Source organism: Aspergillus steynii (genome assembly GCF_002849105.1).
Source record: "Aspergillus steynii IBT 23096 chromosome Unknown P170scaffold_2, whole genome shotgun sequence".
NCBI lineage: Eukaryota > Fungi > Ascomycota > Eurotiomycetes > Eurotiales > Aspergillaceae > Aspergillus > Aspergillus steynii.
Window position 1 is genome coordinate 1671092 of NW_020194399.1, and position 13093 is coordinate 1684184.

Genomic DNA, 13093 nt, shown 5'->3' on the forward strand with positions numbered 1-13093 from the left:
TTCGTGGCTGTCGCGTTGCGTTTGTCGGTCTCTTGCAGATGTCAAACCTCGTAGCTTCCTGCTACATCGTGCTGCTCTGAGCCCGATCTAGGTCCTGCCTTCCATGAACCCGAAGGATCTACTGCGATTTCTGTCTAAACCCGCAAAGTAGGTGGTAATGCAATCCGCTCCCCAATGCCAATTGGTCTTGCGCTGGCTAACTTCGCTCCGTGTGATGGTCCAGGCCTCGATAACACGCCCCACGTTGGTCGTCTTTTTCTTTCCGCCTCTCCTCATTTCCCCTCCTCTTTTATTTTTCCAAAAAAGCAGATCTCCTCGTCTGCTAGACCCGATACTTTTACCGGTATCGGTATCTTCCAGCACGAGGGTTCAACGCCGATAGTCACAATTCCTTTTTCCAGAGGCATTTTCCTCCTCTCCCTCTCTTTTCGCCCTCCCTAGCAGCCCTACGGCTTCTTCGTTGAACTTCTCTCGTTTGGGCTGTGTGCCTCATTTTCACTCGATCGATCAAGGGCCTTCTCTCTCAGGCGGACATTTCCCCCCTTTGTTCGTCTGGGTAGCAGATAGTGCTTCCTAGGCTTCCTTGTCTACGGTCCACAAATTCTCGAGCCGCGACAACTCTCTTTGGGTCGCATTCACTCGTCGATTCTGCCCTCGTCGCGCATTGCTAGCATCACTGCGTTAAAATAAAAAGATGGTGTACATTGGCATTCCCAAGAACTACACGGCTTCGCCGTCCTCTTTTGCCGGCACTCCGTCTCTGACTATCAACCATGCGGCGGCTCAGGATCTCGATTCCACCAATGCCTTCGAAGGTACGTCATTTCTCGTCGTGGGTGCTCGTGTGTAATCTCTGAATTGATGTTAACGGTTTGACGCAGGTCCCGAAAAGCTTCTAGAGGTCTGGTTTGCGCCGTCCGCCGAGTCCTTGGGACCGGCCAAGCCTGCCGGTCTGAAGGCAGTGCCGGAGGAGATCTGGAAAGATATGCTGGACTTGGTCAACTGCCAGGTGCTGTCCATTGTCTCTTCGGAGGATGTGGACGCCTACCTGCTTTCGGAATCCAGCATGTTCGTCTGGCCTCACAAGCTGATCCTCAAGACGTGCGGCACCACCACCCTGTTGTCTGGCCTGCCGCGCATCCTTGAAATCGCTGCTCTGTTCGGCGGCTTCCCTAAAGCGACCGCGCCTTCGGCGCGAGGAATCGACGTGGCAGCGGCTCCCTACCGTGTGTTCTACAGCAGGAAGAACTTCCTCTTCCCGGACCGTCAGCGTGGTCCCCACCGCAGCTGGAGAGATGAAGTGCGCACCATGGACCGACTTTTCTTGAACGGCAGTGCCTACATGATTGGCAAGATGAACGGCGAGCATTGGTACCTGTACTTGACCGAGCCCCACACGCTGCTCACCCCGCCGGCGAGTCCGAAAGCCGCTTCGGATGACGGTATGACCGAGACCAAGATCCTGCAGATCCCAGAGGCCGCGCCCGTGGACTATAGCAATGACGAGACCCTGGAGGTGTTGATGACCGACTTGGAGGAGGAGAACGCGAAGCAGTTCTATCTCGAACACGCCACGGCCGTTGCGGAGAAGCGCTACCGCAACTTCGAGAAGGACCAGGACGAGCATGTCGACGTGTTCAGCAACAACTCAGACATGGATGACCTGGGCTCGGACGAAGGCCGGGTCCTGCCTCCGGAACTGACGACGGAGGGTCACGCGCTGGGCACCGTGGTTTCCGAATCCTCGGGATTGTCGGACGTCTACTCCAAGGACAAGTTCCCCGACTCGCGGATCGATGCCTACCTGTTCACTCCCTGCGGGTTCTCCGCCAACGGGGTGATTCCGTCTCCCGACCAGAGCATGGGCACGCACTACTTCACCGTGCACGTGACCCCCGAGCCGCAGTGCTCCTACGCGTCGTTCGAGACCAACGTGCCGCACTCCCAGAATGGCCAGACCACGGCCGGCATCGTGCAGCAGGTGGTGAACATCTTCAAGCCCGGCCGCTTCAGCGTCACCGTGTTCGAGGCCACGCCGGCGGATGGCGACGATGCCGGTCACCTGGGTCGGCGGACCAGCCGCATGGAGCATGTGAAGGGATATCGTCGGGTGGATCGCATTGTCCACGATCTAGATGGCTACGAGCTTGTGTTCCGCTACTACGAACGACTTGACTGGAAAGGGGGGGCTCCTCGTCTCGGAGAGGAGTGCGTTTGAGTTATGCGGACAACCAGTGCCATCATCCATTCTAGTCACGCGACTGGCCAGTTCCTTTGAGAATCCTGTTTTTTTTTTTTTTTTTTTTTTTTTTTCGTTTCTTCGGTCTTTTCTGTGGTAGTCTTGCATTGTCGCGCCGTTGCTGGTCTTGTTGTCCACGCTTTGTCGTTCTTTTTTCAAATACCCTCCGAGTTTTGAACTGGGGCCGGACACTGCACCTCTGTACTTTCACTCCTTTGCATTCCTGTTACATAGTTTTGATCTTCTAGCCACCAAGCGAACGAAAGCCACTCGAGCGGGTTTGAATTGACCGAACTGTGCCGAAAGTACGTAGCGTGAGTTGTATTCGAGTTGTAGTTGGGAGCGGTCGAGCAGGAACTGGGCCACCTCACATGCCAAGAGCGGCCACGGGATTTGCCGCATCGGAGACAATCGTCCGTCATTCAATCAACATTCAGATTCCTTCACTTCTCCATCAACCCTCCCTCTCATCTCCCGGTCTCTGGACCACTGCGCCATCCATTAGTTTTGTTTGGAATCCTTGGCCCTGTCGGATGAAGATCTTTTGGGTCATTGCGACCACAGCGGACTGCTCGGTGAGTTGACCGCCGACTACGATTTCCACCTACACCAGCTCCGCGACCAAGAATCACATCACCCTCTCCTCATCCCCTCGACGCCGAAACGATACCCCCATACTTACACACGCACCCGCCATCATGTCCTCGCCACCGCCCCCACCGAGCAACCCGCTAAAGCGACCCTCTATCTCCTCCTCGGCCTCGCAGCCACTCGGCGGCAGCTCCAAGCGCGCACGCATGCACCCTCTCCGCCAGACCTCTTTCCCGACGACCATCGACGCGGACCCCCGCGGCTTCAGCGCCGCCAGCGACACGGGCAGCGTCACGGGCAGTTTCACGGGGAGCCTGGGCGGCGCCAGCGCCGACGGGGTGTTCTCCGGCAAGGCCAAGAAACGCGGGCGCAAGAGCAAGGCGGAGAAGGAGCGTGAACAACGAGAGGATGCCCTGAGTGCGCGAGGAGGTGCCGAGACGAGGTTCGGGTCGGTGGATGCGGACGGGCAATCCGTGCGAGGAGGAGGTGCAGGGGGGACAGGAGGAGGAGCCGGCGCTGGAGGTGCGGGTGGGGAGGAGGCCGATGACGACGAGGACTTTGACGATGAGGGAGAACTGCTAGGCCGAGAAGAAGGGGCTACCGATACGGAAGCGGAGAAGAAGAATCTTGCGTACGTATTCTCCTTTTTTTTTTTTTTTTTTTTTTTTTTTTTCCTTTCCGTCCTCTGCCTTGGAGGGCTGAGAACATGTTGATCACTTGGTGTGATCTTCCTTTTTTTTAAAAAAATTTTTTCCCTCTTCGGCAAGTGGCTCACATGAAGGGGATGCGTTCTTTTTTGTCATTGCAGGTTACTGGTGGATGCGTTTAATCCTCTACAGTCGGAACGATATGATCTGTTCAAACGGGCCAAGCTGCGTAAGGAGACGCTACGACGGATCGTCAACCACGCCCTATCGCAGTCGGTGCCGGCGAGCGTGGTGACGACGATCAACGGATTCACCAAGGTCTTTGCGGGCGAAATGATCGAAAAGGCGCGGACGGTGCAGGCGGAGTGGGCGGACGCACACGACCAGGCAGCGCTGGCGGCTTATGAGGCTGAGGAGGCGTCCAAACCCGAGGAATCCGACGGCGCGCCGGCGCAGGGACCACCCGTCACACGTCGTGAGTTCAAGCTTCCTGCGAATCCGCATCGGGGTCAACTGCTTCCCACGCACCTGCGCGAAGCCTTACGACGGTACAAACGGGACGGCGAAGGGGGAGGGGTTGGGTTCTCGGGGCTGAGTATGGGTAACCTGGGGGTTCGAGGGTCAGTGACGTGGAGCGCCGGTAGTGTCGGAGGCCGACGAATTTTCCGATAAAGGAAACATTTCGACAGAGGATCCGTAACAAAAAAATAATTAACAAGGGTCTTTGCCAAGAGGGTCATTTATTTTTTTTTTTTTTTTTTTTGGTGAAAAGTTTTCACGCTAGGCGATAAAAAAGAAGTCCGGTCCTCATTCGGATGACTCCAGTCCATCTCGACCGTATCAGGGGGTTCCGTCCGATGCCGAGAGACCAAGAGCCTTAGGAGGGAGGACGACGAAGAAGCGAAGAAGAGGCGAGTCTGATACCGTGACAGAGGGACCAGTCGGGGAGGAGACGGTGGATACGAGAACGAGACGGTGTCAGATAGATTAATTCATCTGCTATCAATCGCACGCCGTCGAGTGTACGGAGCATAATGTATACTATACTATACTATACTATACTATACACTACTGCGTATACCCTCTGCTGTACTCCGTAAGCCTCCGTCGTATTCGAGTTCGCCAGGGTCTGATCGGTACCGTTACACGCCGGTACCAGCCTCTCCAGGTACCTCCGCCGGCGGATCTCTTATCAACGGTACTTGACCGTACTTGGCTGTACTTGACATTACGCTGGACACCTGACAGATCTTGTTTCTCTTTCCCTTTTCGTTCTTCCTCTCCTTCCTCTTCTCTTCCTTCATCTTCTTCCTCTTCCTCTTCGTCCCTCGCCTCCATCGCCATCCCATCCTTCTTCATTCTTCCATCTCCATCAGCCATCCTCTTCATCGTTTTCCCGGTTCCCACCCTCCCAGGGACTCTGGGAGGTTCCTCCCCAGTTAATGCACCAATCATGCCCTGCCCCCATCCCCTGAACTCCATCTGTCTCACCGACCCAACGGGCCAAAAAACCCACCGTCGTCTGCCAAGACCTCTTGGCGCCGGTTGGTGTTATTGTGCAATCGCTTGATGCCATTCCTGCGTCCTGCCAGGCTAGCCCTGGCCTGGTCGGAACATGCCAATAGGGCTAATAAGGCTGATGATCCTGAGTATCCACGGGTTTTGGCCGCCACTCGCCTGGTTCTCCGGCCCGGCCTGCCCCCTTCGTATTTCGCCATCCTGATTTGGTCCCCATGGCGCAATCGTCTCGCTGGAATGGGAAGTACTCTACTTGATGCTCCTTGCCGTGCCCTCTTTCATTTTTAATCGTTTTATTTTTTTTTATTTTTTTTTTATTTCCCTGGTTTTATTTTGGTTGTTTCTCTTCCCTCGTCAGACTACGCGTCCCGCCGTCCCTCGAGCGCTGAAGTTTCACATCGCTGCATCAGGGACCACTTCTTTTCTACCCTGCCCTCCCGGGTCCCTTGCCCACCCCCTTCCAGCCCTAGTCTCAATGGTCAGTCCCTTAGTGAAACCAACTGGGACTAGGGCTTAGGCGACCCCATAGCGGCAATCGCTTGGCATGAATCCTTTCTCGTCTTCTGCTTCGTCCGTTATCTTCGCCCGACGTATGGGGAACCCGGGTTCGTTAATTGCTTTTGGAGCTTAGATGCTTGGCGCATGCTGCTGTCGTTGATCCGTATTATTCCTGGGCTCTGCCTTACCCCGATCTATTTTTGTGTCTTTTATTACTTAGGCATTCTGATTGCTCCGTTCTGACCCTCTGGCCTTTTTTTTTTTCTCTTTCCCTCCCTCCCCTTCCGCTCTCTTCCCCTTCTTGCTATCTGTCCTTCCACGGTTCTTCTTTTACCGTCCTACCCCCTGTCTTTGTTGTTTGGGTCGCCCTTTTATTTTTCTGTGTTGTGTTAGAGCCTGGATGGCTCTCTCGGTACTCGCTCTGTCACTCCCTTAATTTTGCCATCGCGTTTGGACTGCCGACCCTCCCCTTCTTTTTGTTTCCCCCCCTTGTTTCCCTCCTCGGGTTCCGAGGATTGGTCTCTTCACAATGCAATCCTTACAACCCTCCCATCTGTACCAACAGATTGTAGATAATCTGCCATGGAAGTCCGGCGGAGACTCCTCGGTCAAGGGTGACCCCAGAAAGAGTGTCAAGTGGATCGATGTGAGTTTTCCCGGGGAAAGACAACGTCCCTCGCAAGAAAAGGCGGGGATGGAGGCCAACAACGCCAACGAGAAACGCCGAACTAACGATGAACGTGTCAGGGTCTACGAGGCATTGCTTCCTTCCTGGTCGTCATGACCCATCTGGCTCGAGGATGGGATTTCAGTCTATTCGCCCCTCGGGACGACCCCGACGCAACCCCGCGGATTCTCCAGTGGCCCATTCTCCGAATCCCCTGGCAAGGCCGTCTCGGTGTCACCATCTTCGCTTTCTTGACCGGATACGTCTGTGCTCTGAAGCCCATCAAGCAGGCCCGTAATGGTGACCAGCTCGGTGCCTTCACCTCCGTCGCGAAGAGTGCCTTCCGCCGTCCCCCCCGTCTCATATTCCCCGCCACCATCGCCTTGGTTATCTCGTGGATCATGGCGCAGTTTGGAGCCTTCACCGCCGCCAACCGGTCGGACTGCTGGTGGTGCCGCTACGCAGCGGTGGACCTGGAGGACTCGTTCTGGAAGGAGGTGGTGCGACTGTTCGAGAATTTCCTCAGTACCTGGACCACCGGATTCCAGGCCTATGACGACCATCAGTGGGCCCTGCTCCCTCTGTTGCAGGCCTCTATGCTGGTGTACATCATGCTGTGCGCCCTGATGTATGTCAAGTTCCGCTATCGCATCGGAATCTACCTCGCTATGATTCTCTACTTCCACCAGGATGCCACCAAGGACACCGGTAAGTGCTACCCTCTCTCCCGCGCGGTTCGACAGGCGGTCTTTGTCCTAACCCGATCCTTGCAGAAACGTTCCAGATCCAAGCCATCTACGGCATGTTCCTCAGTGACCTCTCCTACGAAACCTCGTTCAAGGAATTCCTCGAGCGTCACAAATGGCCTCGCCGCATCGTCGCCACCATCTGTGGTATCTCCGGTCTCCTAGTCTGTTCCTACCCGGGCTCCCACCCCGAATGGGCCACCTGGTCGAAGTACATGTACAAAGCCGCCCAGTACATCTTCCCGCCCGACGTCAACGTCGGCAAGCGCTACACCGCCATCGGTATCGACTTGATCATCATGTCCATCTATCTCTCTCCCTCGACCAAGGAACACCTCGCCAACCGACTCCTGCTCTGGTTCGGTAAGCAGAGTTTTGCCGTCTATCTGGTCCACGGAACCCTCCTCCGTACCGTCCTTTGCTGGATGCTTTACGGCATCTCCGGTCAACCGTGGGAGGAGATCGTGGATGACAACGGGAAGCCTATCTACGACCAAGACGGCGAGATCATCCAGCCCCCCTGGATCCCTCTCCGTCCCCCTTGGGTTGTGGCCATCAGCATTCCCGCCTGGATCGCGCTGGTCTACTTCTGTGCATCGATGTGGACCACCTACGTCGATCCGTTCTGCGCCAAGTTGACGCAGAAACTGGAGAAGAAGATGTTCGAAGAGGACGAGAAGCCGCCGCCGGCCCTTCCGTTGACCTCGATCCCCATGCCAACTTCTTAGAAACCAAAAAATAGAAATCACAAAAACGCCACCAAGAAATCCGACCGGATGAAGGTGATCACGAAGGGGTTCCCTCCCCAGGGGACGATGACGAATGAATGGCCGGTCCATTGTTCTGGTATGTTCAAGTATATCGATTTGAAGGAAAACCACACATATCCACAACTCTATGCATATCGACAATCGCATCCGCATCCGCATTTACATCTATCATATACATTTATACCGATGTCTTATAAGATCTGACTTGGTTTTTTTCTTTTTCTTTTTTTCTCTTTTCTCTTTTTCCATTTTATTACCTCTTCATGTATCTATTAGCAAAGAATAATTTACTTTCATGTCTGTCTTTCTATATTCTGTTCCATGTCAGTCTGGGAGTTTGGGGTGTATTTATGTATGCTATCCTCGTCTTGACTACAATTGGATAAAACACTTGAAGATTTTGGACCCTGTGGACTGCTTTTGGGAAGGCACTCATTGCGTGGATTCGAGATAATCACTCGCCTTTGTCCCAACTGCAACCGAATATATATAGAACAACCTACATCCGCCCTTTCGCAATAACACGGCAACCAGATATGAAACCTACTACATTGCGTTTCCGAAGAATCAAGTCAATGGCTATGCTGTCGTCTCATTTCAGTCGAAGTTACATAGTACTCGAGTTCCTGAAGACCGAGTACAAGTCGCATTCATCAGTGACAACCCTAAGTACCACCACCACCCATCGTCTGGCTCAGTCTGACCACCAGCCCCCCTTCACGAAAGAAGAACACAAATGCAAATGCAACCCGAAATCCTCTCCCATCTATCTCCCTGGACAAACCATTCACCCTGTCTTTACCATACGGATTCGCCACCTTTTCAACAGAGAGAACGTGGAGTTGGGAAGAGTCAGAACCAGAGAGAAAAACAACACGCGCACCCGATGCCATGACTAAAGACCGCGGACAAGATGACAAACAGGATGAGAAGGAACAAAGCGGCATGCAGCATCGTCGTCGAGCATTGCGTGCAGGGTTCAGAGGCCTCACACACGAACGAAGGCCCCAACTACTCCTCGCGGAAGGGTTGGTGGTGGAGAGTCATGATGTAGTTATAGAACATGATGCCGAAGAGGATAAAAACGTAGGCGACCTAGTGGGTAGGTTATTGGTAAAGTTGGCTCTTGTGGGATGGAATGGATATGGCATTGGTAGATGTGGATGTGGATGCTTCGGGGCTATATGAGATCGACATGGATAGGCAGACAGAGCGAAAGACCAGAAGAGAAAGAACAGACATACCACGCTGTACAGCACCAGATTGAACAGGAACTCGTCAGTGTCCATGGCGGCGCCAGGAAGGGTCGACCCGGATCTCGATATGGTCGAGACGGGTGGCCGCGCGATTTCGGGCGCTGCGACGGTGGAAGTCGAAACGACCCAGACCTTTACGGATGAGCTCCACGCTCACGATGATGAGAATGGCCTGCAGCAGCATCCGCAAGTATGAGAACTGCGGGGCGAGGGTAGGGTTAGCCAGTAGTAGATAGTTGATGGAGGTATGTTGTGGTTGGTTGCTGGGGGGTCCGATGGACTTCCATGGGGATGGTGATGATGGTTCTCACTTACCTTACGAACTGGCTGTCTCTTCTCTGATGGAACCTGGGAGGATCTTTCGATTCAAGTCATGTACTGTCTGTCTCGAGATGATCGTGGATGTATCTTTGATAGCTTCGATGGAGTCGGTCAAGAAACTGCGGATGGGGAAAGGATGGGATGACAGACGTGATGGAAGTGGAGAGAGATGACAATCAAGGAAGGTGGAAAGAAAGAGAACTCCCATCTCGTCAAGTGCACGACTCAGCGACGAGTCAGCGATTGAAAACGAGGGGGTGCAGGAATTTCACGTCCACCCAGAAGGTGACGGGGAGACGCAAACGCCTCTCCTATAATGTGATGTGTTTGCAGGTCCACCTCGCATGCCTTGTCAGTGTCTGGCCATGGTCGCTTTCACGGCAGGCTTTATCTTCCCATCGGGGGCCTTGACCTTCCAGGAGGGGGGTGCTGATGGAGAAAAGATGGTCTATTCGGAAATATATCATTCTAAATAATGTCCGGGCTATGGAAACGGGATCAATCGTAGTTAAACAGGCATGAAGGTGGAAAGGAAACAAATAGCTCAATAGCAAAAGGCCAAACAGGAGGGACCGCAATATTGTACAATGAAATACAACTCCAAACCGGGCTGGTATAAAGTGGTCAAGCTCACCGCTGCTTGGGGGATGCGTTCTTGAAAGCCGCGCGGGCCTTCTCCCTTTCGACCTCGAGGGCCTTCAGATGGGCGGCCCGGCGAGAATGGTTGCGCTCGTCCCGCTTCCACGTCTCTTCCTCCTGGCGCCGTTTTTCGTAGTCGGCCGCCAGTTGACGGTCCTTCTCGCTGAGTCGCGGAGGTTCCGCAGGCGACCCGTCGGCGTTCGTCGGCGGCGCACTGCCGCTGATGCTGTTGAGCTTCTCGTCGATATCCTTGCGGAAGTTTTTCCAGTAGCTCTTGGGCGACCCGATCAAACGGTCGATGGCGCTGGCCTCCACAGCCGGGGGCGCTTGGTTGGCGGCCTTGGCGCTAGCCTCCAGTTGATCAGCGAGCATCCGAATTGTCTTGCGCTGCTGCGATGCCGCTTGTTCGGGCGTCATGGCCGGCTGGGCCTGGGCGATTCCGGCGGCCCGTCGGAAGGCCGACGAGCTGAGGAGGTAGGCTTGACCCAAACCAAACAGACCCGTCGTGGCAAAGTAGAGCTGGAGCGCACTGGGGAAGAAAGACAGGAAGCCGAGGGAGATAGCAGGCAGACCGAAGAGAACGGCCTTGCCGGCGGCCGAGTTGGAGAATTGGTTGGTACCGGTTTCACCTCCTCTCTGCGATGGCATGTTAGCATTTGACGCACAGTCTAGGATCAAATCGGGCCTACCTTCAGGGCCAGGAACAAGAAAAAGGCCGAGCAGGCCGGGAGGATGTAAAACGGATCGGCCACGGTCAGATCCCGGATCCAGCCAAAGGATTCCTGGGCCAATTCGGGTACCGGCAAGGCGCACATCCCATGAACGACACGGTACATGCCAAAACCAAGCGGCACCTGGAGCAACGGAACGAACGACTTCCAGGCCTTGACGCCATGCTGCTCCTGAGTCTGGCTGATTTCCATTCGCAGCTGCTGCGCCTGTGCCGTGTTCCCGTCTCTCATGCTCTGTGTCATCCGGGTTCGGAGCGGGTCCAGAAGGGGCTTAATGTTGTTCAACCGCGTCGAGGTATCCGCGGCTCCAAGCATGGGGTGAAGCAGCGCCAGCCTGATCAGTAGACCGGTGCCGACAATACTGGCCCACCACGGGAGACCGGACCAGACGTGGACGTGCTCGATGACGAACTCCATCAGGGACGTCGGGCCCCAGCCGTAGTCGAGGCCAATATCTTTCAGATATCCGATTTTTTCGGGGATCGCATTGATGCCCTCGACTGAAAGATCCGAAAGATCGGAGGCATTTGCTGAAGGAGTCGCATCGACGGCGCTGTTGGCGGAGGTGGACGAGGATGAGTTGAACCGCGCGCTGGAGATCGTAGGGATGGCAGATGCCGGTCGCCAGGATCGATTGCCGGCCAGAGACTGGTTCAGTCCCCCATAACGAGCAGGAAGGCCGGAAGTCTGGGCACGGAACGAGGACATCTATCGGAGTCAGTTTGCTCTGCCACCCGCCATGGAAGGGCTTCCGGGAGACGAACCGAACGACTGGAGCGCGGGAAAGCAGCCAATCGCTGCCGGGCAATAGCGGGCATAATGCCGCGCCCTTGAAGACCAGATCCTCCCAGCATTGTCAAGATCCGTGGCAGATGGGATGGAGATGAAGGAGACGGAGACTTCGCTTTCCTTTCGCTCCTCCGAAAGACGCCCGTTTTTCTGCCGGGCGGCCGCCCACGTGACCCCGGGGTATACAAGAGACGACGAATGGAAGAGGCTTCGATTTCTAAGACATACAGTCGTCTCGACGGGGGCTGCAGCCGTAAGACCGCATTCGAGAGGTTTCGCCAAACGCCGTTACAGTCAATCAGACCTACTACTGGTGTCTGAGGATCTATGTACACTAATCCCCCCATATACGCATCCCATGCTGGAGATCAGAAGGAATAAACAAGGCAGCCCGACAAACAGAACGGATGGGAAGATGGACAGATGGACAGATAGAGAGGAAGGACAGGGCAGGGCAAGGAGTTTTGATGTGACGGTTCCGCTCCGCACCGTGCGTGAGGACCTGGGGCCTCGAAGATCTATAACCGGTTGGCTGGATGATTGGATCTATTCCCGGACAGGGCTGCTTCACAGGATACTCCTTCTCGGAGAAGGGATCTCTCGAGCCTCCACGCCGGGGGCCAACGATCTCGATCGTCGGTAGGTAGGGAAGATCTAGAAAGGGCAAGATAATGAGCATGATTCACGGCAGACGGCACTCGTCTACAGGAGCACATCGGCCGTACCTTGGTATTGGACCAGCCCAGTCTAAAGGCGGCCTCATGGGCAAATAGTTCACCAAATCCCAACATCAGTCCGTTCACAAAAGGCAGGACCAGGTTGATGGCTGCCCCTCGCAGCAGGCTCCAGAAGGTTGGGGGACTGTAGAGAATCAAGGGCGAGCTCGACGTCGACGAGGATAGCTCATTGTTGGCGGAGTAGTTCTCGGAATCCGAGGGGACCGTCAGGCCGGATTCATAGAGCTCGACTCTCGAGTGGGAGTGGTCGTCTGTGGCCATGGCGCGCGGGTGGAGGGGAGGAGTGGTGACAACAAAGGAGGCGGATCGAATCAGGGTTCGACAGGTCTTCGGAGAAGATCCGTAGGCGTTGTGCAGGATGTGCAGGAGCTGTAGATTCAACCCCGCCGGATAGAAAGACCGAAAGACACTCGAGGCAGCAGGCGGGATCTCTTCTGGATGGAAAGCAGCAGGTCGTGGAGGTGGAGGCCAGTCGATCTCCGCCTGACCTGGAGGGTGGTTATGTAAGCAGGGATGCCTGGATGCCTGGATGCCCGCAAAGAGCAGGAGCCACCGAGGGCGACGTCGACCTGGACGGGCAGGAGCGATGGGGAGACACAGACGCGGCATGGCTTTATCTCTCTGTCTTCTTCCGGTCCATCGCGATTCGTCTGCGGAGGCGAAGACTCGACGCCGCCATTCGCGGATGACCGTCTGTCTGTGCCTGAGGCAGCCACGGAAGATCCCGTGACCCGGATGACCAATCAGGCAACGGTGACGTACCGCCCCGGTCGTTGGATCTGAGCGCTTGTCGAGCGTCGCAGTTGACATTCTCCATTCCCTGCCTCATCGTCCTCGCAATCCCCCCCCCCGAGACTCAGCATCTATCTGGCATCTCGGTGGAAACAACCCCAGACTGCCCCAACCGCCACGCTACCGCTGTCAGAACCCCGCAGCCGGACTCT

General features: G+C 55.3%; 5 protein-coding genes across 5 annotated transcripts; 3 read left to right on the plus strand and 2 right to left on the minus strand.

Annotated features, from left to right (window-relative positions):
• Window positions 1–694: 694 nt before the first annotated feature.
• P170DRAFT_351229 (adenosylmethionine decarboxylase SPE2) lies at window positions 695–2218 on the plus strand (the record flags this gene model as incomplete). Its single annotated transcript, XM_024843849.1, has 2 exons — window positions 695–815; window positions 882–2218. The coding sequence occupies 2 exons, from the start codon at window positions 695–697 to the stop codon at window positions 2216–2218; spliced, it is 1458 nt and encodes a 485-aa protein (XP_024707180.1).
• Window positions 2219–2661: 443 nt separating this feature from the next.
• P170DRAFT_377166 (transcription initiation factor TFIID subunit 11 family protein) lies at window positions 2662–4206 on the plus strand. Its single transcript, XM_024845392.1, has 2 exons — window positions 2662–3461; window positions 3639–4206. The coding sequence occupies exons 1-2, from the start codon at window positions 2938–2940 to the stop codon at window positions 4147–4149; spliced, it is 1035 nt and encodes a 344-aa protein (XP_024707181.1). The 5' UTR covers window positions 2662–2937; the 3' UTR covers window positions 4150–4206.
• A 1816-nt stretch (window positions 4207–6022) lies between these two features.
• Window positions 6023–7634, plus strand: P170DRAFT_350385 (acyltransferase family protein; the record flags this gene model as incomplete). Its single annotated transcript, XM_024843799.1, has 3 exons — window positions 6023–6139; window positions 6241–6868; window positions 6934–7634. The coding sequence occupies 3 exons, from the start codon at window positions 6023–6025 to the stop codon at window positions 7632–7634; spliced, it is 1446 nt and encodes a 481-aa protein (XP_024707182.1).
• Window positions 7635–9645: 2011 nt separating this feature from the next.
• Window positions 9646–11506, minus strand: P170DRAFT_433780 (membrane insertase OXA1). The gene is made up of 2 exons (XM_024848572.1): window positions 10582–11506; window positions 9646–10528 (listed from the first exon to the last, which is right to left on the minus strand). Exons 1-2 carry the CDS (start codon window positions 11329–11331, stop codon window positions 9884–9886), a joined length of 1395 nt encoding a protein of 464 aa, XP_024707183.1. The 5' UTR covers window positions 11332–11506; the 3' UTR covers window positions 9646–9883.
• Window positions 11507–11543: 37 nt separating this feature from the next.
• Window positions 11544–12788, minus strand: P170DRAFT_433781 (TOM13-domain-containing protein). The gene is made up of 2 exons (XM_024848573.1): window positions 12138–12788; window positions 11544–12066 (listed from the first exon to the last, which is right to left on the minus strand). Exons 1-2 carry the CDS (start codon window positions 12756–12758, stop codon window positions 11980–11982), a joined length of 708 nt encoding a protein of 235 aa, XP_024707184.1. The 5' UTR covers window positions 12759–12788; the 3' UTR covers window positions 11544–11979.
• Between the last annotated feature and the right edge of the window lie 305 nt (window positions 12789–13093).

Coding starts and splice junctions, on each gene's coding strand:
- P170DRAFT_377166 (XM_024845392.1), top strand. CDS start 2,938: ATGTCCTCGCCACCGCCCCCACCGAGCAACCCGCTAAAGCGACCCTCT. Junction 3,462..3,638: donor GCGGAGAAGAAGAATCTTGC/GTACGTATTCTC, acceptor TTGTCATTGCAG/GTTACTGGTGGATGCGTTTA.
- P170DRAFT_433780 (XM_024848572.1), bottom strand. CDS start 11,331: ATGTCCTCGTTCCGTGCCCAGACTTCCGGCCTTCCTGCTCGTTATGGG. Junction 10,529..10,581: donor TCTTGTTCCTGGCCCTGAAG/GTAGGCCCGATT, acceptor ATGCCATCGCAG/AGAGGAGGTGAAACCGGTAC.
- P170DRAFT_433781 (XM_024848573.1), bottom strand. CDS start 12,758: ATGCCGCGTCTGTGTCTCCCCATCGCTCCTGCCCGTCCAGGTCGACGT. Junction 12,067..12,137: donor TGGGCTGGTCCAATACCAAG/GTACGGCCGATG, acceptor TGCCCTTTCTAG/ATCTTCCCTACCTACCGACG.